The sequence below is a fragment of the Toxorhynchites rutilus genome, chromosome 2 (genome assembly GCF_029784135.1).
Source record: "Toxorhynchites rutilus septentrionalis strain SRP chromosome 2, ASM2978413v1, whole genome shotgun sequence".
Taxonomy (NCBI): domain Eukaryota; kingdom Metazoa; phylum Arthropoda; class Insecta; order Diptera; family Culicidae; genus Toxorhynchites; species Toxorhynchites rutilus.
In genome coordinates, this window is record NC_073745.1 from 88,891,349 (window position 1) to 88,912,662 (window position 21,314).

The 21,314-nt window shown below is 40.7% G+C and overlaps 1 protein-coding gene across 1 annotated transcript; it reads left to right on the forward strand.

The window, feature by feature from the left end:
* The first annotated feature begins 15,887 nt into the window (after positions 1 to 15,887).
* On the forward strand, positions 15,888 to 16,843 carry LOC129764801 (odorant receptor 33b-like). The gene is made up of 5 exons (XM_055764289.1): positions 15,888 to 16,062; positions 16,131 to 16,230; positions 16,291 to 16,380; positions 16,433 to 16,585; positions 16,650 to 16,843. The coding sequence occupies exons 1-5, from the start codon at positions 15,932 to 15,934 to the stop codon at positions 16,701 to 16,703; spliced, it is 528 nt and encodes a 175-aa protein (XP_055620264.1). The 5' UTR covers positions 15,888 to 15,931; the 3' UTR covers positions 16,704 to 16,843.
* The last annotated feature ends 4,471 nt before the right edge of the window (positions 16,844 to 21,314 follow it).

Consider the following 21,314-nt stretch of genomic DNA (forward strand, 5'->3'; position numbering starts at 1 on the left):
CTCGATGTCGTGATAACCTTGGCCACAAACGCAGAGATTGCTGCTGGCAAGATTGAAACGAAAGAGTAGTGCATCTAACGAACAGTGATTGGACATGAGTCGGGAGAAGGTGCGAATAATGTCTCGACTCAAGTCTAGACTTTTGAACCACGGTTTGAGGCTAACCTTAGAGATAATCGAGTGAAACCACCGGCCCAATTCATCTTCATTCCACTTGCGTTGCCAGTTAGCGATGGTATTTTTGCGGACTAAAGAATAAAATTCATTGAAGGCGATTTGACGCTGATAAATATCGCCTTCAATTGCACCTACCTTTGCTAATGAGTCAGCCCTCTCATTACCCAGAATTGAGCAATGTGAAGGGACCCAGACAAAGGTAATGACATAACAGCGTCTGGATAAAGCACTCAAAATTTCTCGTATTCTCTCAAGGAAGTACGGCGAGTGCTTTTCCGGCCTCACTGAACGGATAGCTTCGACAGAGCTAAGACTATCCGTTACAATGTAATAGTGTTCAACAGGTCGTGAGGCGACGCTGTCCAGCGCCCAATGAATTGCTGCCAATTCAGCAATATACACTGAGCAAGGATTCTGAAGACTGTGTGAGGTGCTAAAAAATTCGTTGAACACTCCAAATCCTGTGGACTCGTTTATAGTGGACCCATCAGTAAAGTACATATTAACACAATTGATACCCCCATACTTTTCATCGAAGATCGTTGGAGCGATCCTCGATCGTTGGTAATCTGAATATCCATGGATATCTTGCTTCATGGACAGATCAAAATGCACAGAGGAATTGATGTAGTCAGGGAAACAAACACGGTTGGGAATATACGAAGAAGGATCAACCTGCATGGAGATGAATTCATGATATGAACTCATGAATCCGGGGTGAAAATTTAGCTCGATCAGCTGCTCAAAATTTACGATCACCAATGGATTCATAACCTTACACCGGATGAGGAACCGAAGAGATAATAAATTGAAGCGATCTTTTAGTGGGAGTACGCCTGCCAAAACCTCGAGACTCATGGTATGCGTTGAGGGCATACATCCCAACGCAATACGGAGACAAAGATACTGAATTCGCTCGAGTTTAATGAGGTGTGTTTTGGCAGATGATTGAAAACAGAAACTGCCATACTCCATCACTGAGAGAATAGTTGTTCGATACAACATTATAAGATCTTCAGGATGGGCACCCCACCAGGTGCCGGTAATTGTACGGAGAAAGTTTATTCTTTGTTGGCATTTTTTACTCAGATACCTAATATGGGCCCCCCAAGTACATTTGGAGTCGAACCAGACACCAAGATACTTGAATGACATAGCATGAGTGATCGGTTTACCCAAAAGTTGAAGCTTTGGTTTTGCTGGTCTATGCTTCCTAGAAAAAACCACCATCTCTGTTTTCTCCGTGGAGAATTCGATCCCTAGCCCAATGGCCCAGGTTGAAAAATTGTTCAAAGTATCTTGTAAGGGTCCTTGCAGGTCGGATTCGTTTGATCCTACGACAGACACCACTCCATCATCTGCAAGTTGTCTTAGGCTGCAATTTTGTGTAAGGCAATTGTCAATGTCGCTTACGTAGAAGTTGTACAAAAGGGGGCTTAAACATGAGCCCTGGGGGAGTCCCATGTAAGAGACCCGACTTACTGCCGAATCTCCGTGAGAAAAGCTCAAATGTTTCTCACAAAGCAAGTTATATAACATATTATTCAATAGAGGCGGCAGACCCCGAAAGTGTAATTTGTCCGACAAAACCTCTATTGAAACAGAATCGAAGGCCCCCTTTATGTCCAAGAATACTGAAGCCATTTGTTTTTTTTCGGCGTAAGCCATTTGAATTTCTGAAGAAAGCAACGCAAGACAATCATTCGTCCCCTTGCCCCTGCGGAACCCATATTGTGTATCTGAGAGTAGGCCATTCGTTTCAACCCATCGATCAAGGCGAAACAAGATCATTTTCTCCAACAATTTCCGTATACAAGACAGCATTGCTATTGGGCGGTACGAATTGAAGTCGGACGCGGGTTTTCCGGGTTTTTGAATAGCTATAACTCGTACTTGTCTCCAATCATCTGGAACAATATTATTCTCCAGAAACCGATTGAATAAATTCAACAAGCGATGTTTCGCCACATCAGGGAGGTTTTTCAGCAAGTTGAACTTAATTCTATCCGATCCCGGAGCAGAATTGTTACATGAAAGCAGAGCAAGAGAGAATTCTACCATCGAAAACTCGGAATCAAGATCGCACCTACCTTGTGGTATATCTCGAACAATTTTTTGCACAGGAGCGGAATCAGGACAAACCTTCCGTGCAAAATTAAAAATCCATCGATGTGAATATTCCTCGCTTTCATTGGATGAAGAGCGATTTCTCATGTTTCGAGCCACTTTGCATAATTTTTTCATTGACGTTTCTCGTGACAAACCTCCCAAGAAATTTCGCCAATAAGCACGTTTTTTCCCTTTGATTAAGTTTTTAAATTGATCTTCAAGGGCTAAATACGTTTGAAAATTTTCAGGGGTTCCACGTTTCCGAAAAGCTTTAAATGCATTCGATTTTTCTACATAAAGCTTGGAACACTGGCTATCCCACCATAGATTGGGAGGCCTTCGACGAATAGTGGAGCCTGGGATGGGTTTCGTTTGAGCGCGAACCGCGCTGTCATAGATCAAACGAGAAAGGAAGTTATACTCCTCCAATGGAGGTAAACCATCTTTGGAATTGATGGCTAGAGCAATCGCGTACGCATATTTTTTCCAGTCAATGTGTCTTGTGAGGTCATATGCCATGTTTATAGATTCAGAAGAATTCGACCCAATGGTGATGGAAATTTTGATTGGCAAGTGATCACTACCGTTGGGGTTCTGGATTACATTCCACTTGCAATCTAACGATAGTGAATTCGAGCAAAGCGAGAGGTCAAGAGCACTTGGGTTAGCAGGAGGTTTAGGTACACGTGTTGTTTCCCCAGTGTTCAAAACGGTCATATTGAAGCTGTTACAAAGGTCATATATCAACGATGAACGATTATCGTCGTACGGTTCCCCCCAGGCAGTTCCGTGAGAGTTGAAGTCTCCCAAGATTAATCGTGGCTCAGGAAGGAGTGAGCACATGTCAACAAGTTGCTTGCGGCTAACCGCAGCTCTCGGAGGCCAATACAAGCTGACTATACAGAGGTCTTTGCCTCTGATGTTTGCATGACAAGCAACAGCTTCGATCCCTCCAATAGGTGGAAGGTCAATTCGAAAAAATGAGTGGCACTTATTGATCCCCAATAGCACCCCTCCGTATCTATCATCACGGTCCAAGCGTATAATATTAAAATCGTGGAAAGAGATATCATCTCGCGAAGAATGCCAAGTTTCGGACAGAGCAAAAACATCACAATTGAAGTTATGAATTAAAAATTTGAATGTATCCAATTTAGGGATAAGACTACGACAATTCCACTGTAAAACAGTGATATCTCCGACCTCTCTATTTGAATTAGACATCAAGAGAGATAATCATTGCAAGGAGGGGCCATGTTTGCATCAATTGTTGCAAAATTGTCTTTAATACTGGAAGCATTGAGATGACAATGGTTCTGATGGAGTCGGAAACATTAAAACACTTGAAGATTTGATCCAAAAGGTCAGACAACTTTATAAATCCCGATTGGGAAGTTGAACTGGACGGAAAAATAGGAACAGTTGGGGTTTTTGATGTCCCCTCGAGTGCTGGGTCGTTCGTAGATGAAATATTCCCACGGAAGCCAGGAGGAACCTGATTTTGCTTGTCCGCTGCACTCGATTTTTTAGGCAAGCTAACAGAGGATATAACCGTGGGGACTTGTTCTTGAACTTTGGGAGTGGTCACATTTTTGCGCCGGGGATTCCCTTTGAAAATAAACGGTGTGCCCCCGCTAGCTGTGTCCGCTTCCATTTCATCAACTGGCAACGTGGAAAAGGTATTGTGTGTTGAGATTGGTTGTTCTTGTTGTTGGGTCAATGGCGAAGCGCCCTTTAAAATTTCCGCAAATGTGCGCTTCGAGCGTTCCTTTAAAGAGCGCTTCTGTTTCTCCCAGCGACTCTTGTAAGTTTCACAAACTGAGAGCTCGTGTGGGGATCCCCCGCAATATGGACATTTATGCTCAGTCGCACTGCAGGATTTCCCCTCATGTTGCTCTCCGCAAGTGGCACAGCGCTCCTTGTTGGCACAATAATCCGAAGTGTGACCAACTGACTTGCATTTGTTGCAAATCATGGGCTTTGGCACGAAGAGTCGCACAGGTAGTCTCAATTTGTCCACCATAACGTAGTCAGGGAGGGCGGCACCAGCAAAGGTGACTCGAAACGAGTCGGACGGCGTAAATTTAGTTTGGTCCCCATCATGGGAAAGTTTCCCGAGTTGGCGACAGTCCAAGATTTTCACTTCCATTGAGGGGAGCTTCTTGAACTTGCCTTTTCCTTCTGCTTTTATTTGTTCGCTCGTCAGACCCGTTTCAGTTATCACCCCCTCAATTTCTACGTTATGGGAGGGTATAAATGTTCGATATTCGAGAGTGAAATGTTGATCAGCAACAATCTCGTTTGCGTGTTTCCGGTCATTCACGACAACTCGCAATTTGTCCGGTCTAACCCTGCGAATTTCAGATACAGAAGTGTATCTGGCCAGATCTTTCATGATCTGAATCACGTTAAGGTTTTTTCCTTTCGGTTTTGGCCGGAGGAAAACAACCCACGGGCCAGTTCCAGGTGCATCTTCTGGATAAACTCTGACACGTGGAGCGGAGACAACAGAGGGGGAAGACGAGGACGAGGACGAGGATGAGGATGAGGACGAGGATTGGGTTGGATCGGAAGCATCAGAAGGGGGAAGCGAAATCGATGATGGGAAAGGGGGAGTGGAAGTAACAGTGGGTTGAGAAGGGAGGCTTGCAATTTTCTTAGAGGGGGGCTTGGTAGGATGAGCGGATTCGTCCCCAGAAGAATTATCTTCCTTATGAGGGACTCGTTTATGTTTTTTTCCCAGATCTTGTATAAGATTCATTATCGGAGATCTCCATCTCTGGAGATCCTCCACTATTCTCCATTTTACAAAAAATTCTGTCTTATTTCTAATTTATTGTTGATTTTAACAATAATCTCAAAAAAAAATAGCAAACAAAAAATTATGATAATAATATTAAACAATGAACAAATAATTGAATAGTAATATTAATAATAAATATGTGTACCTTAATATAAAAGTTGTTCCAATAATGCACTCTACTGCCCTAATCAGGGAGAGACAGAGGCTACGCGCTACGGAGACAACACAATAGCGCAAGAATAGCTTACGGAGCCACGTGATGATGAATCCCGTTTGCGACAGTCACGCGATGGCGATCCCGTTATGTCGAATCAGTTCAACAGCCGCAATCCGGCTCGCTGCAAGAGCGCTGCTTCCTTTGTTCCTTCGTTCCACTTCACAAAAGGTCAGGTCGAAAGCGGACAGCAATGACCTTCACTCGTACACGATACACTCGTACCAATAGCACAATAGCAAAAGTGGCAACGCACAATACCGACACTGAACTTTACTCGTCAAGAGTTGGATAGCGAATGGGACGGTGTGTTAAACACCATTCAACCAGTTTACAATAAAGCAGTCAGGATTGCAATCGGAGCTTTTCCCACTAGCCCCACTCTTGCCGTAATGGCTGAAAGTGGTCAACTTCCCCTCAAACACCTGGCGATAAAAGCCATCAGAAATAAAGCCATCCGTCACTTGTCACTTCCCGACAGTGACCACAATGTCCCACTAATACGCAGGGCCAAAACATTATTCAACAACCTCACAAACAAAGACCTCCCCAATATTTGTGAACGGCCATCTGCTACGGGAAGAAATTGGAACGTCAAACCGCCGAACATTAACCTTGATCTTCTTAAGGCTGTCCGAGCGGGAGACCCTTCTCCAAAAATCAAAGCTTGCTTCAATAACCTCATTGCATCCAATTTTCAAATCAATCACCAGGTATATACAGATTGTTCAGTCAATGTCGATGGAGTTGGATGTGGAATTTTTGAGAGTAGATACATAGGTAGCTTTTCTCTTCCACCGCAATGCTCCATCTTCAGTGCGGAAGCTTTCGCTCTTTTAATAGCTACCCAAGAATGCACCCATGAGTTTCTTCCTACCACAATATTTTCCGACTCAGCTAGCTGTCTCCATGACCTTCTAAGTGGAAACAGCAAACACCCATGGATAATACAAACAGAAGAGGCTGCTTCAGATAAAAACATCTCCTTCTGCTGGGTTCCTGGTCACTCAGGAATCCGCGGAAACACAACCGCCGACATACTGGCCGGCAAGGGCAGCAAAATGGAACCCCCAGACATGCCCTGTCCTCCATCTGACATTGTCCGCTGGGTAAAACAGCAATTCCGTGAAAGTTGGGACATAGGCTAGATAAACAGCCGTCCCACTCATCTTCATAAAATCAAAAATTCCACTCTCCCTTGGAAGGACCGTCTCAATAGTAGGGAAAGGCGAGCCCTTACCCGTCTTCGAATTGGGCACACTAACTTCACCCACTCACACTTGTTCTACAGAGCCGAAAAACCCCAATGTGCATGCAACTTAGCACCCGTTTCCGTTAGCCATCTTCTATTAGAATGCCAACATACCAAAGATGCTCGAGCCCGACACAATATAGGTCAGAGTCTCCGAGATATCCTCAGTAGAGACGAGACCCAAGAAACCAATCTTATTGCGTTTCTGAAAGAAACCGACTTCTTTGGTAAAATCTAAATCGAAACATTAAATACTTTTGAAATTGTTTATTTATTACAGTTCGCCACTTCACGGTAATGTATGCGTGTTCATGTGTGTATATACATGTATGTACCTACATACATATATATACACCCATCTATTAATACATATTCTCACATCTATATTACAGTATATATTAAATATCTTATGAAGCATAGGATCCCTTCCTACCTTCTTCTTTAACCGAGAGTCGAGCGGACAGATTTGATGAGTGATTTTTGGTTTCCCTTTCGCCAGTCCCCTCTGGACTGGTTTTATTGTGGTTCTTCACTGGGCTAGAGGCGAATGAACTACAAAGTTTAAAGCCTCTTAAAAAGAAAGAAAGAAAGAAAGAAGAAAGTGAGGACATCGACAAGACAACATCGTTGCCTAACGTGCTGGAGGAGGTGGACGGCGAAGGATCGACACATACACGCGCAGAATTCTTTCCGTTTGGATGCCATTCAGCATCGAGAAAGTTCCGGAAAGATCTAATCATTGCTGGAAAATAATCTGCCAGTTCCTCTGGGAATTTAAAATGTTTTCTATCCATGTAACACTGTGAGCAAATATTTTTCAATCAAGTACTATTAACAGGTGGTTATCGAGTTAGTATTAACGACTGGTGGGCTTCCAGTATCGAGGAAAATGTGGAAATATCTAATCGTTACTGAAAATAATCTGCCAGTTCCTCTGGGAATTTAAAATTACATTCATGTGAAAGAGTTTATTTTAATGTTTTCTATCCATAAAATATCCATATAATACATTTGGGTTTGTGATTTGTCAATCAAGTACAGTTAGCAGGTTAGCTTCTGAAGATTATTCTTCAGAACAAGGTTTTTCGTATCCTATATTGGATGCATAAAACCTTGTGCCTCCAACGTAACGCTCTCGTTTTCGAAGTCTCCCAAATATTCATTTATTCATTCATTCAGAATGGATTTAGATTCAACTTCAAACAAATGATCTCTAAATCAACGATAGTCCTACGTCACCCTTGCGGTTATACCATAGATATAACCCACTTCCTGTTTTTCTGTTCGTTTTTAGCGTTATTCGTATTGTGTGCTTTTCTTTCCGCGTCATAAATTGGACGCTTCGCGTAGTGTGTGATGAGCAAGAAGGAAAGAAAGGCAGGCTTGAGCCCTGCAAAAAACGAATGCATTGCCAGGGGCAGTAAAATTTCGAGGCAAGCGTCATCTAATGATGCACGCGATGTTGGTGCAGTGAAAAGCGCACTGAACCGAGCCTTCGCGAGTGTGACACCGCATCGAACAACATCGAAGTAGGCGATTTCGGCGCGACGGTCGAAAATGTAAACGCCATTACCCAGGCAGCAACCAAAATCAAGCTTCCCCCGCTGGTGGTGAAGGCGGGCGCTCTTGACAAACTCATCAGCGAATTCGCATCGATGGGTGTTACAGCAGAGTACAAGCTGTGTGGCATAATTCAGTCTTTTTCCAAGCAGTTAACATTGTTTGTTTTCCGTCATCATAAGGGCTTCGTTGGAGCCTTTGAGAATGCATCAATGCATTAAACTGACGTTATGGCGAATCAGGCGTAAAGGGGGTGCGCCAAAAAATTATTTGGGGAAAACCAAACATATTGAATGTCTTACTGGAATGTTATAAGTTATTTGGGTTCGCGTGCCAGTCGCAAAACTGCCTTCAACTAGGATTGCATTTGCGCTAATATTGATCATAATGAAGCATTGCTACTGTTTTCGAGGTTATTAACAAAAAGAGTTTATTTCGCTTGTTTAGTCACAAAGAAAGTAGATGTCGTTCTGGAATTTTGTATGTGATTAGATTTCGCTTGCCAGTGGCAAAACTTCCTCCACTAAGGGTGACAGCTGCGCTTCTCTCGAGCATGAGAAAGTAATGCAACTTTTTTCGAGACCAGTAATATTAACAGAGGCGTTTCTTTTGAGAATAGGGCAAAATGATAAGAAGGGTTCATATTTCTAGTAGTTTCAAGCCATCAATGTATGGCTCTGTATGCATGCTATGGCGAACGCTTGTTTGGCGCTTGGTTTGCGTTGTACGAACGAGGCCTAGAGGTGCGATTCCTTTGAGACAATACTATTTCAGAGATTTTTCTACTAAGCAGTTTGTAGAGTACAGAATAGAGTGAAGAAATAATAATAACAATAACAATAAAGAAACATGAGAAGCATGCCATGAGAACTATAGACCAATTATATGTAAGAAAAAGATGAGCCAGGCTATAAAAGCGCGAGCGCCTCCGCGCAGCAGGCATTCTTACAACGGACGTGATACGAGCAACATCGGGAAGAAATACCAGCAGCAGTGGCAGCAGTGAACAACGGAGCTAACCCGAGCAGCCGATAATCGAGCTAGGTGTCGCATCGGTCTGCTTCAATAGCAGCAGTAGCAGCGGACATCGAAGTTTATCCGGACAACCAACAATCGAGCTTTGCCTCGCATCGGTCTACTTTGGTAGCAGCAGCAGTAACATCACGAGCTGAACATTGAACATGGCACTCTCTCTCCGCTGATAGCTTGAGAACGCGCTTCCATTGAGCCGGGAGAGTGTCGCAGTGTGGAAGAGAATCAACACCGCATTACGTGATTGGCACCCACGTATTAGCTAGCTGCAAAAAGGGTTTTAAAGAGTTTTCCCCGCTGTAGCTAGCAAAGAAACTTCTGGACTGAGGCTTCATATTTGAAGCTTATCCATTGATCACAATGGATAATATTGGCGGTCGCGACACAGTTGTTTCTAAAATTTCACAGCATTATAGAATAATATCCGAAGGTATAAACAAGCGACTTATATAAAATAACAGCGTAGTTCTACGTCAACAATGCGGTCGTATCTTGGACACAACCTCTTATAATTTTTTTAAATTTCATTTCTTACTTAACTTTCTTCGGAATATTTTGATGATAAATTATATTCTATTAGTCAAATCGTTTCATTTGATACCAATACTGAGGGGATTGCAAAAAATACAGGCGGCGACCTTTTCGAATTTATGTAGTTCATAGTGTAGTGTGTTCTTTAAATCAAGCTATTCAGCCATTTGTTAGCGGCGGCCAAATTGAATTTTTCAAGATCATGGAATACGCAGTTTTATAATGACAGTAGAAATGTATGTTCCAAATTTCAGATTCATTCAACAGGGACGAGGTCAATTTTCTTTTAATGTTGTTAGTTGTTTGGGGACTGCGGCCATCTTGGAATTGGATTTTTCATTATCTGTTATGTTATACTAATCAAGCCCTTTTTTACCATTTTACCATTTTTTAGGCATTTGATACCCATATGGATGGGGTTCTGAGAAAATATGAAATCCGCCATTTTGTAGTAGCCGCTATCTTGGATTTGCATTTTTCATAAATAACTGTATTCTACTAGTCAAGCCCTTTAATTTAATACCCATATTAGCTATTCAACGTGGACTTATTATACAAATTATTCAAAATCTCCGAAAATAAAAAATAAAATACTCCGGATAATCGAATCCCGGATAATCGAGTCTGACCTGTAATACTAGATTGAGACGGCGAAGTTCCTCTAGGAACATTTATGCTATTTAAGAAGAAAACATACACTGCTTTTATTTAAATACAACGTATTGACGTAGGACTACGTCTTTCATTTCTATACCGGGGTGTAAAATCAAAGTTTCGAAAACGAAAGCGTTACGCCGGAGACCGAGATTTTGAGTGTTAATAGCTCCTAAACAACTGAACGAAATGGTATGATAAACACTCCATTCGAAAGATAAAATGTCTACGCATTCTATACTTGTTACTTTCTGATCCAAAAACTTTTTCAATAGTCTTAAATTTGCTTTCAAAACAGGCTATTGAAATCACCAATCGGTATATAAGCGAGCGCCGCTCGGAAATCCACTCAGTTCTAATTGAACAGCGATTGGAGCATGTTGTCGCTGTTGTGGTGAAGCTCTTCATTTATCATGAAAGCGCGGATGAAGGCACCTTAGGCCAGAAGGGAATCCATCAGGAGGAGCGTGATGCCACAAACGGTTCCCCGGGAAGATCTCGAAGCAGCCGCTACACACACACATACACACATACACGCACGGAATTCTTTCCGTTTGGATCGAGAAAGATCCGGAAAATAATCTGCCAGTTCCTCTAGGAATTTAAAAATACATTCATGTGAAAGAGTTTATTTTAATGTTTTCTATCAATGTAACACTGTGACCAAATACATTTGGTTTTGTGATTTTTCAATCAATCGCAATTAACAGGATATCTTCTGAAGATTATTCTTCCCCATCAGTAGGATATTTCCGTATCCAATATTGGATGCATAAAACCTTGTGCCTCCAACGTAACGCTCTCGTTTTCGAAGTTCTCCAAATATTCATTCATTCATTCACCCTTGCGGTTATACCATAGATATAACCCACTTCCTGTTTTTTTCATGGAAATACGCTTTCAAATCCCAGTAGGAAAACCTCACACTTTTGACGTAGGATTACGTCTTTCGGGAACATATTGGGGTACAAATTGAAAATCGAAAATCGAGGACATCGTGAAAATTGTCCAATTTCAAACGCTTAATGCTTAGTCATTTCATGATGGATTGATGAAGTTTTTGCGTCTATCGATTTCGGCACTCCATAACAATTTTTTATATTGAAGAAAATAGTATATATCATGAAACTAACTATCGAACAATTGAAAAATCTCAACCCCTATCCTAACGGAAATACCCACTTCTGATTGGTCGAAATTGACGACACATGCGGCGGGTCCCTAACAGAGACATCAAAACTAAGCTGCCTGGGGGAAATCGGCATTGCAAATACATGAATGTAGGGGGGAATTTTGTTCCTACCTAAACGTGTTCACTAACAGAGACATGAAAACCAAGCTGCCTGGGGAAAATCGGTATTGAAAATACATGAAAGTATGGGGACCTTGGCCGAGTGGTTAGCGTCATAACTAACATGCCGGGTGTTCGGGTTCGATTCCCGTTCTGGTCGGGGGAATTTTTCGTCAGAGAAATTTCCTCCGACTTGCACTGTGATCACGCGTATTCTAGAGCTTGCCACTCAAAATGCATTCAAGGCGTGTTATTTGGCATAGAAATCTCAACTAAGTACTAATAAAAATGACACAAGTAATACGTTGAGACGGCGAAGTTCCTCTAGGAACGTTAGTGCCATTGAAGAAGTAGAAGATGGGGGACTTTTGTTCCTACCGAAACGTGTTCCCTAACAGAGACATCAAAACCAAGCGACATGGGGGAAATCGGCATTGCAAATACAAGAAAGTAGGGGAGCTTTAGCTCCCACCGAAATGGTTTCCCTAGCAGAGATATCAAAACTAAGGAAAGCCAAGCTGCCTGGGGGAAATCGACATTGCAAACATATGAAAGTAGGGGGAACTTTTGTTCCTACCGAAATGTGTTCCCTAAAAGAGACATTAAAACCAAATCATTATCAAAGAGTTTGGCGATGTAATTCTTCAAACGTATCCAAAATCAACAAATAGCCTAACGGAATCCTACGTCATGCGGTCGTGTCTCGGACACAACCCTCCTGTGACTTTTTTCACCCGAAACTATGAAATAGATATTGAAGGGTTAGATGTAGTCCCGCGTATTAACAAGCGGATTGCAAAATATAATTCCGTGGTTCTACGTCGAAAATGCGATCGTGTCCTAGATAAAATCCCTTACATTTTTTTATTGTCTTGCTGGTAATGAAAATCGAAATATCTGTGCGGAATCTGATAGTTAAGGACCGCCAAGATGGCGTATCTTTTCGGAACATAGCGGCCAAGTACAACGTAAGCATTCAGAAGCTTTGGAACAAGTACCCCGTATGCGACCGGGTAGGCAGTGGACGCAAACGCTTGAAAACGAACCGGGATGATGCCGGAATCGTCAGAAAAGTGTGAAAAAATCCAAGAGCTACACGCAGAACTATGAAAGAAAGCATATCAATGAACATATCGGAACGAACAGTGCGATTTAGACTACAACAGCAAGGATCAAGGAGCAAGTCCGTTAATTCGTAAGGTCAACCAGATCAGATCAATAGATGTGTCTACAAGCCAATCTCGTTCTGGGAAAAGGTGGTGTGGTCAGATGAAAGTGACGCAGCGTATGGATTAAGCGAGGAGATGGGCTGCTTGACAGGAACGTTCAGATGACAGTCCCCTTTATTCCACGCCACGAATGACGTAAGATGCTCATAGTCACGTCGTAGTCACTTACTGTATTCTTGAAGGCGGGTGAGAGATTCATTTCTAGGTGAACGAAAAGATGAATTACTACCGACTCGGTGTTCATTCGACTACCTGTCGTTTCATTCTCGTTGTTTTTGTTTACATTATTTCGTTCGAGAATTCATTTTAGTTTCTCAATGTGTGTGTGATAAAAGTGGTTAAAATAGAGCGAAACGTCTTCAGTTAATCCTTCGGAATTCGTTTCTCCGTCCCAGCATTCGTTGCCAATTGCTTTGGCCTGATAAAACTCATGTAGCAGCTTTTAAAAAAGTGTCCGAGACACGACCGCATGGTTTACGTAGGATTCCGTTAGGCTATCTATTGATGTTGGATATGTTTGAAGAATTACATCGTTAAACTCTTTGATAATGGCACCACCTACTTTCATGTATTTGCAATGTCGATTTCCCCCAAGCAGCTTGGTTTTGATGCCTCTGTTAGGGACCCACCGCATCTGTCGTCAATATCGACCGATCAGAAGTAGGTATTTCCGTTAGGATAGGGGTTGAGATTTTTCAATTGTTCTATAGTTAGTTTCATGACATATATTGTTTTCTTTAATACAAAAAATTGTTATGGAGTGTCGAAATCTATTGATGCAAACATTTCATCAATTCATCATGAAATGACTGAGCAATAAGCGTTTGAAATTGGACAGTTTTCACTGTGTGCTCGATTTTCGATTTTCAATTTGTACCCCAATATGTTCGCGAAAGACGTAATCTTACGTCAAAACCAATCCATCATGGTAAGAAACTTGCATTCTGTAAAGAAAGTGCTTAGAATATGCGTATTATCCATAGATAATGGGCAGCTTTGCATTTTGGTTGGACGATAACGTAAATTTTGATTCAGATGCAGCCAGACTTGGTAAATTGGAATTGGGACTGGGGAGAATTTCCATTCTGTGGTCCAATACTGTTAAGCGCTGCTGTTGTATCCATACTGAAGGGAAAATTGATCTCGAAGTGTTCGCTGCTTCAGCCAATTTGAGACCCCCTGCCGCCGACAGATTATCCTCTATTCTCCGTACTATCTTCTTGAATTGCTTTCGGTTTGTCACGTGTAATCTAAAATATGTCAACATATGTATACATATTAAAAATCTTCAAATAAAATTAAGAACTAGCACTTACTTTTTAGCATCCATTCTTCGAGCGAGTCGATGGCTAACGAGGGTACGACTTCAAATTTCAAAAAGTGAGAGCTTGAATCAACTCATTCGCCTACAAGAACACCGTAAAAGTTCATTGGAGTTCATTCGAGGCGTGTTTTCCAACTCATTCGCCGGCCATGATAAAGTAACACGAGTGACTCAGGCTATCTCATGTCATTCGCGGCGTGGAATAAACCTCAGTGAAACACTGTGGCGGCAACATCATGGTCTGGGGGTGTTTTGCATGGTACGGTGTTGGAAAACTGGGTACATCGATATCCTTATGCACACTTTGAAGAGCTCAGTATGGAAGATTGTTTTGCCGAAGGATTTGATCTTCCAGCGAGACAACGATCCAAAGCTCACGGCACAGAAAACGATGTTCTACTTCCGTCCATCTAGTGTAAAGTTGATGGATTGGCGGCAAAAATCACCCAATCTGAACCCGATCGAAAATCTGTGGTCAATTCTTGATAAAAAAAATGGCTAAAAGCACGGTTACCAACGAAACTTTGCTGTTCGGAAAACTTTCAACGACATGGGAACAAATTGATCAACATTACCTGCAAAACTTGGTTGGAAGCATTCCCCGACGTTTGCAGGCAGTTATTTGTGTGTTTTTTTGTGCTTTTGTTTCTAACACACGACATGTATTCTTTTCATTTGCCAGACCAAAATGAGCAATTAATTTTATTTCACTATTTTGAAGAACAAAGCAAACTTTAACAAACCTTTTTTCTTCTCACTTGGTAGGATGACATGCAATTATAATCTATTATAAACTAGTTTGAATTCGTCTCCCTGTTGATAGCATTTTCAGAACTAACAGAGTGTATTATTGACAGTACTGTACATCTCGGGAACGGTAGGTACAAAACATAATAACTTTATATCCAGCAGATGTTTCTCATCAATTATAATAATTGCTCCTCGTGGAAATTGCTATGAATAATTAAGCATTAATCATGTGTATTTACTGTATTCAAAACGAAACTTCTAGAATCAGCTGCAATAAATTACATCCATGGTAGACAATGTGTAGTGACCTGCTCCCAGCAGTTAGTCACGATGGAAACCTTGAAACGTTTGCAAATCTTCCGAACAACCCGTGCGGGGATTCAGGATCCTCATAAGTCGTACACCAGAATAACGTCCCGCATTAATAGTATGTGTGGACTGCTACTTGGGATGGATCTCCTCACTCCAAGATTCTCCTTCGTGAATCCGCGGTTCATGTTTCTGTTGTCGATTATGATAAGTTTCCTGTACGCGGACATTGAATCCGCAATTCTGGCAGAAGATATCGGTGGATTCACTTACAACATTGCCGTGCTAGGCTTCGGACTACAAGGGTTCGCGAAGTTTGACGCCTATATCTATCGGAGACCGGAGTACCACGAGCTGTTGGTTACGCTTGGGGATTATTTGGAAAAATGCAGGAGCAACGACAGGTGGAATCAGAAGATGATCGATTCAATGGCAACTTGTACAATATTTTGTAAATTTTTTGTAATATTGTACGGAGTAGTACTCTTTTTTATGGTCAGCTTTGGCTTATTCATGTCTGTGTTGACTGGAGAACAGCAATTAACGTTTGGGTTCCAGTTTTCCTTCGTTGACACATCCGGATTAGGGGGTTACATTTTCACTTATTTGTATCAGGTTATGGGTGCGCTGATGGTGACAATCAGTTCATTCTCTAATGATTGTCTAATAATAAATGTGTATGTCAACGCTTCGGGGATGTTCGATTGCATAATGTCAGATCTGAGAACACTTGGAGGGGTTGCTCAGTTGGAGAAAACATTGCAAAATCGGCGCGAGGTGACGCGACAGATGAAAGCGATTATACAAAACCATCAAGATGTGATCAAGTAAATATTCGAGATCCCGATATTCGATATTTAGTTCTTGAGCTACAATTACGGCGTTTGATTTGCAGGTATTTGAATCTAGCAAACGAAGTTTTCAGCACATATTTCTGTATGAGTCTCGTGTCCATGACCGGTACAATGTCATTTTTGCTGATTGCGTTGGTTTGGGTAATATGTGGTACCTATTACGTTGAATTATATGTGTAACAAAAATGAAAACATTTCTAGCTTCGCTGGTACCCAGCATTATTTCTGATCTGCTTGGCATCCTTTCAAATTTTTGACATATGCTTTCTTGGAACACTACTGCTGCTGAAGGTAACCGTCAATTGGTAACTCCATGGTTGAAACAAAGAGTATATGATTTCAGGGTGAAGAATTGGAACGCGAAGTATATGTCACAACGTGGCATGAGCTGGATGTTTCGGATCAAAAGTCGTTGAAATTGCTTCTATTGGCGAGTCAAAAAACGAAGGAAATTTCTTACCGATTCGGTTTGATGAATATGGGCACCTTCGTCCAGGTAGTGTATTATAAATAATAATGAACAATTGAACTTAATTATAATACAGGTTTTTTGTTTTCAGAGTCACAAATTGATCTATAGTTTCTTCACCATGCTTGTAACCACAAAAGAATAGCTTTTGATTCTCCTGATTCAAATCCATTTGTTCTAAATCAAGCGAAACTAAAACACAGTTCACTTCTGATTGATTAAAAAAATGTTCATTACTAGGCAACATTTGTAGAATTGCAAATCGTTTCTGCTTCAATGTCTCAAAAACGGGTGATACTTACTTGGAAGGACCAAAACCGCAATTGAATCTTGAAGAGATATGGACGAGACAAGGCTAGAGCGAACCACACAGAAATAATTATCATAAATTATTTAAGGATATGTAAATTTAGTGTACAGCTATTTATTTACAAAAGCTGATACTCCGTTTCATTAAGTGAGTAACAAGAGGAAAATAAAAACAGAGGCGACCACAGTGAAAACGTGATTTTCATGTTTCGGATAAAAATTCAATTCTAATTGAATATATTCATAACTAGGTGACCCGATAAACTTAGTCCCATCCAAAATTTATTTTTCGTTATCACATCCAGGTTTTCTTACTAAGCGCACGTTCATGGGTTCATGGGTCCAATCGTAGAATTGTTCATTGATTGATCTTCTAATTTACCCTTTAAAATTATTTTTTACTATAAAATTTCAGTACTTCTACCAAAACTCGACACTATAATATCAGATTATTTTCAGACACAATTCTCGTGCAAGATTTTTCATCCACTTGCAAATAACATGTTTCTCCGTTACATGGAATAAATGTTTGACACAGAAAATATGATAGACTAAAGACAGCCCTAAATCGGACAATTCATTTCTCGAGTTTTGCTCTTATCAACACATTCGGCGACCCATTTATGTTTATATATATATATGGAAGACGATATAGGAGTGCGTTTACCATATAAAAATCCATTTCCACTTTCGATCGTAGATCAATTTCGTTTCCGCAAGCATCAAATGGACTAACAACGCTTGTCAATATGTAATTGTAGAACACATGCGAATTGAATTTTTCGAATTTTCTCTCGAGTAATGGAGAAATTTGTGTTTCGTTTGTATGGCAGTCCCCCATTAGAGAGGAGAGAAGTGTATATTCACCATAGAAACGTTTCTTGTCCGCTAAAAACTTCGCATGCCAAATTTGGCTCCATTTACTTGGTTAGTTTAGTTAGTAGTTTTATAGGATAATTTTACGGATTCACATGTTTTCAAGGTTCCACCTTTTTGGTTCCACCAAATCCACCTTCTATTGGTGTCTATGTCTCATTTGAGCTAACTTTTAATCAATCACCAGATGATTATTTGGTACGTAATCAGACTTTTTCTGGATTATAACACTTACAAATATTGTTAATTTGTATCGGATTCATATATCTAAATCATGTAATCAGATTGTAGATCAGATTCGATGCATTCGATGACCTCAAATCAGATCATGGTTTGTCCGATGCAGTGATGTTGGCTTGATTACTATGACAGCCGCTTGGCGCGCTGCAGTTTATTTTGTTATGTTGTCCTTCGCGCGAAGCAGAAACAAGGTTTTCTGTGTTGAGTGCTGTTCACCTCTAAAATGCCCAAGAAAAGGCAACATTCTGAAGAAAGACTAAATTATGAATGGATCAATATGATGACAGTAAACTCAAGCAATGAGAAATGCAACATCGACCTGAAAATTCGAATATTTTCATCCAAAAATGGACATTTCTAAAACCGGATAAATCATGATCATTTTGCGGACAATACGAAAATCACTCATACCTAACGACAATAACTGAATCGTTTTTTGGACAGCAGAATGTCGATGAAAACTTATGGTATACTTTATGAAAAAAACTCATCGAACAGCAACATCTTTGATACCAGCACAAGTCGAATGCCATTGAGATGAACGGTTTGTTGATTAACTTCTTGGGCATTCTTTAGCAGAACGTGGCTCCGAAATTTTTCGAGTAGCGCTAGTCAGCAATGTTACATCTGAGTCGGCACGATCAACGGGCTTTGAATGTATGTGGAGGCTTCCCCATGGTTTTACCGGGATGGAGGCAGTCGCACCATTTACCCGTGAGCCGTTTCAAGAAGTTCCTGTTCTACTAGAGTAACAGAATAGCCTGACCACCAGCCCGAATCATTCCATATCTTGTGTTATTGTTACCAACATGCTGTAATTAGAATCTCACTGGTATCAATACTAATATACGACAGGCTATTCTAGACCACCAGCTCCATGGCTGCCAACATCCGGTATCTTCACATGAGTATGTACGATGTTTGGATCTGGAAATAAGAGATTCTTGCACTTAAACATTGTATCTATGTTTGTATGTGTTCATTTGGCTGAGTGCGAGCGTGAACACACATCAGGGTTACCATATCTACAGAATAATCTGTATTTCTGCAGATTTATTCGGCTTTTTGAGACAAAGAATCTGTAAATACAGATAACAGATGTTTTGGGTTTCATACAGAATATACAGTTTTTTTTAAAGAACGTTCCAACAATAGTTACGGCTTGATGTTAAAAATATTTTGTCCTACATTTTATGCAAACGTCTGCGTTATTGGTTAGCATTATCTATATAAACCGAAATAGAACGCCAAATGTGTTGGTAAGCGCAATACCCGAAGATGGAATGGTTAAATTTGAGCTGGCTTTATTTTGTTTTATTTATCTCTGCCCGTAGATTTTTGTTTAAACTTTGAGGGAAAGTTCGGATGGAATGAATCATATGTTCTTGAATGACATCGTTGTTAGTTCAATTGTATTTCGCGTTTGTGGATTTATGCTGCGTGTTTCGTTGGTGTGAAGCGAGAATGCCAATGGATTCTCAGGTGGAATAGCGCGCTTTGAAAATAAAAATTATGAATGAAAACTTACTTTTCTGTATCAAACATGTATTCCATGTAACGGAGGAACATGTTATTTGCAAATGAATCAAGAATCTTGGGCGAAAATTGTGTCTGAAAACAAATTTATATTATACTAGCTGACCCGGCGAACTTCCTCCCGCCCAAGCTGAATTTTTTGCTATCAATACCAGTGCTTGGAAATATCTCTTCCTCATCAATCTTTTCAGCTGAATTTCAGACCATTCGAGCATTGCACCATTATATTCGGGATACCGAGAATGAACCAACGCTAAGCAGGCCACTCACAGTTTTTTTTATCCCAACTGTTTATTTTATTAGGCTCATTTAGCTGTAACAGAGAGGTGCTCCCTTGGCCGAGTGCTTAGCGTCATAACTAACATGCCGGGTGTTCGGGTTCGATTCCCGTTCTGGTCGGGGGAATTTTTCGTCAAAGAAATTTCCTCCGACTTGCACTGTGTATTCTAGAGCTTGCCACTCAGAATGCATTCAAGGCGTGTTATTTGGCATAGAAATCTCAACTAAGTACTAATAAAAATGACGCAAGTAATACTACGTTGAGACGGCGAAGTTCCTCTAAGAACGTTAGTGCCATTGAAGAAGAAGAAGAAGAAGCTGTAACAGAGCCGAATTCATTCGTGTACATTTTTTATCTTAAGACAACTTTTGTTGTATATTACACTGTTATCATTTTGAGGCGTAAGAGTATCGCTAAATATCTATCGATAAACATTTGTTTTTTATCTATAACATAGTAGCCGTTTTAGGCGCAAGAGAACTCCTATTCTATAGATGCACAACACATGTCGCCTTTTTTCGGCGTAAGAATATTGCTATTGTTCGAATGTTCACAGTTGGGCTGTTCACAGCGGGACTGTTAAAATGAGGCTTCCTTTGTTGCATTATTAATAGTGCCAATTACCGATGCAGCAGACCGAAAATGTTAGCGGTAAGGGACTGGGATTACCGACACATGATGATTGTTGCGTGGACATAGTAGCTAGAATAACACACTAAGATGGTCAGTTGAGGGGCCCTGAGTTATGAGCTCATGATCGTTCGCTTAGTAGCGGACACGCAACCAATTAGGCTACGAAGACCCCCTACTCACAGTTGATTCATTCCGTTTCGTTCATTGTCTTTTTCGTACTGCTTTGCGTTCACGGAATGTGAGCTAAAAGAAATCCCTAGTTTTGTCATTAATTGATATTAATATTCCAGTTCATTCAATATCAACATCGTTCTCGGACACTGACGAAACGGTGAAATTCGTTGAGGAAGACAAGGAAGTACAGAAAATTCATGATAGTGATAACAAATTAGGATAGCGTTGCGGAGTGTGATGGAGTCGACAATGTAAGCCGAGGAACAGGTGTTTTTAAATTGTTCAAGCATGGAAGGTTTTCGTCTCAGTTAAAATGCTTTCATTTTACATAGTGAATATGCAGTTCCAATTCCATTTGTCAGAAATGCTTCAAAGGACTTCAAATCCGTTGTGTAAAAGTAGCATTTTGACTAAAATTTCGAACACTTACTTTTTTACTCAAATTCCGAACATTTCATTTCAAAAGCCAAATTTACTGAACATTAATGTTGTTTTGATACATATAAATATTGTTATATAGAAAGGTATATGCTAAAGAATATCGGAGTATCGGATGTTCAATAAATTTAGTTTTCAAAATGAAGTGTTCGGAGTTTGATTCTGTTCGGAATATGAGTCGAATAGGTATAGCCATATTTTGTTCTATGATGAAAATTTAACAGCAAATATGGTTAAAAAAGACCAAACATCGCGTAACCAAAAAAAAAT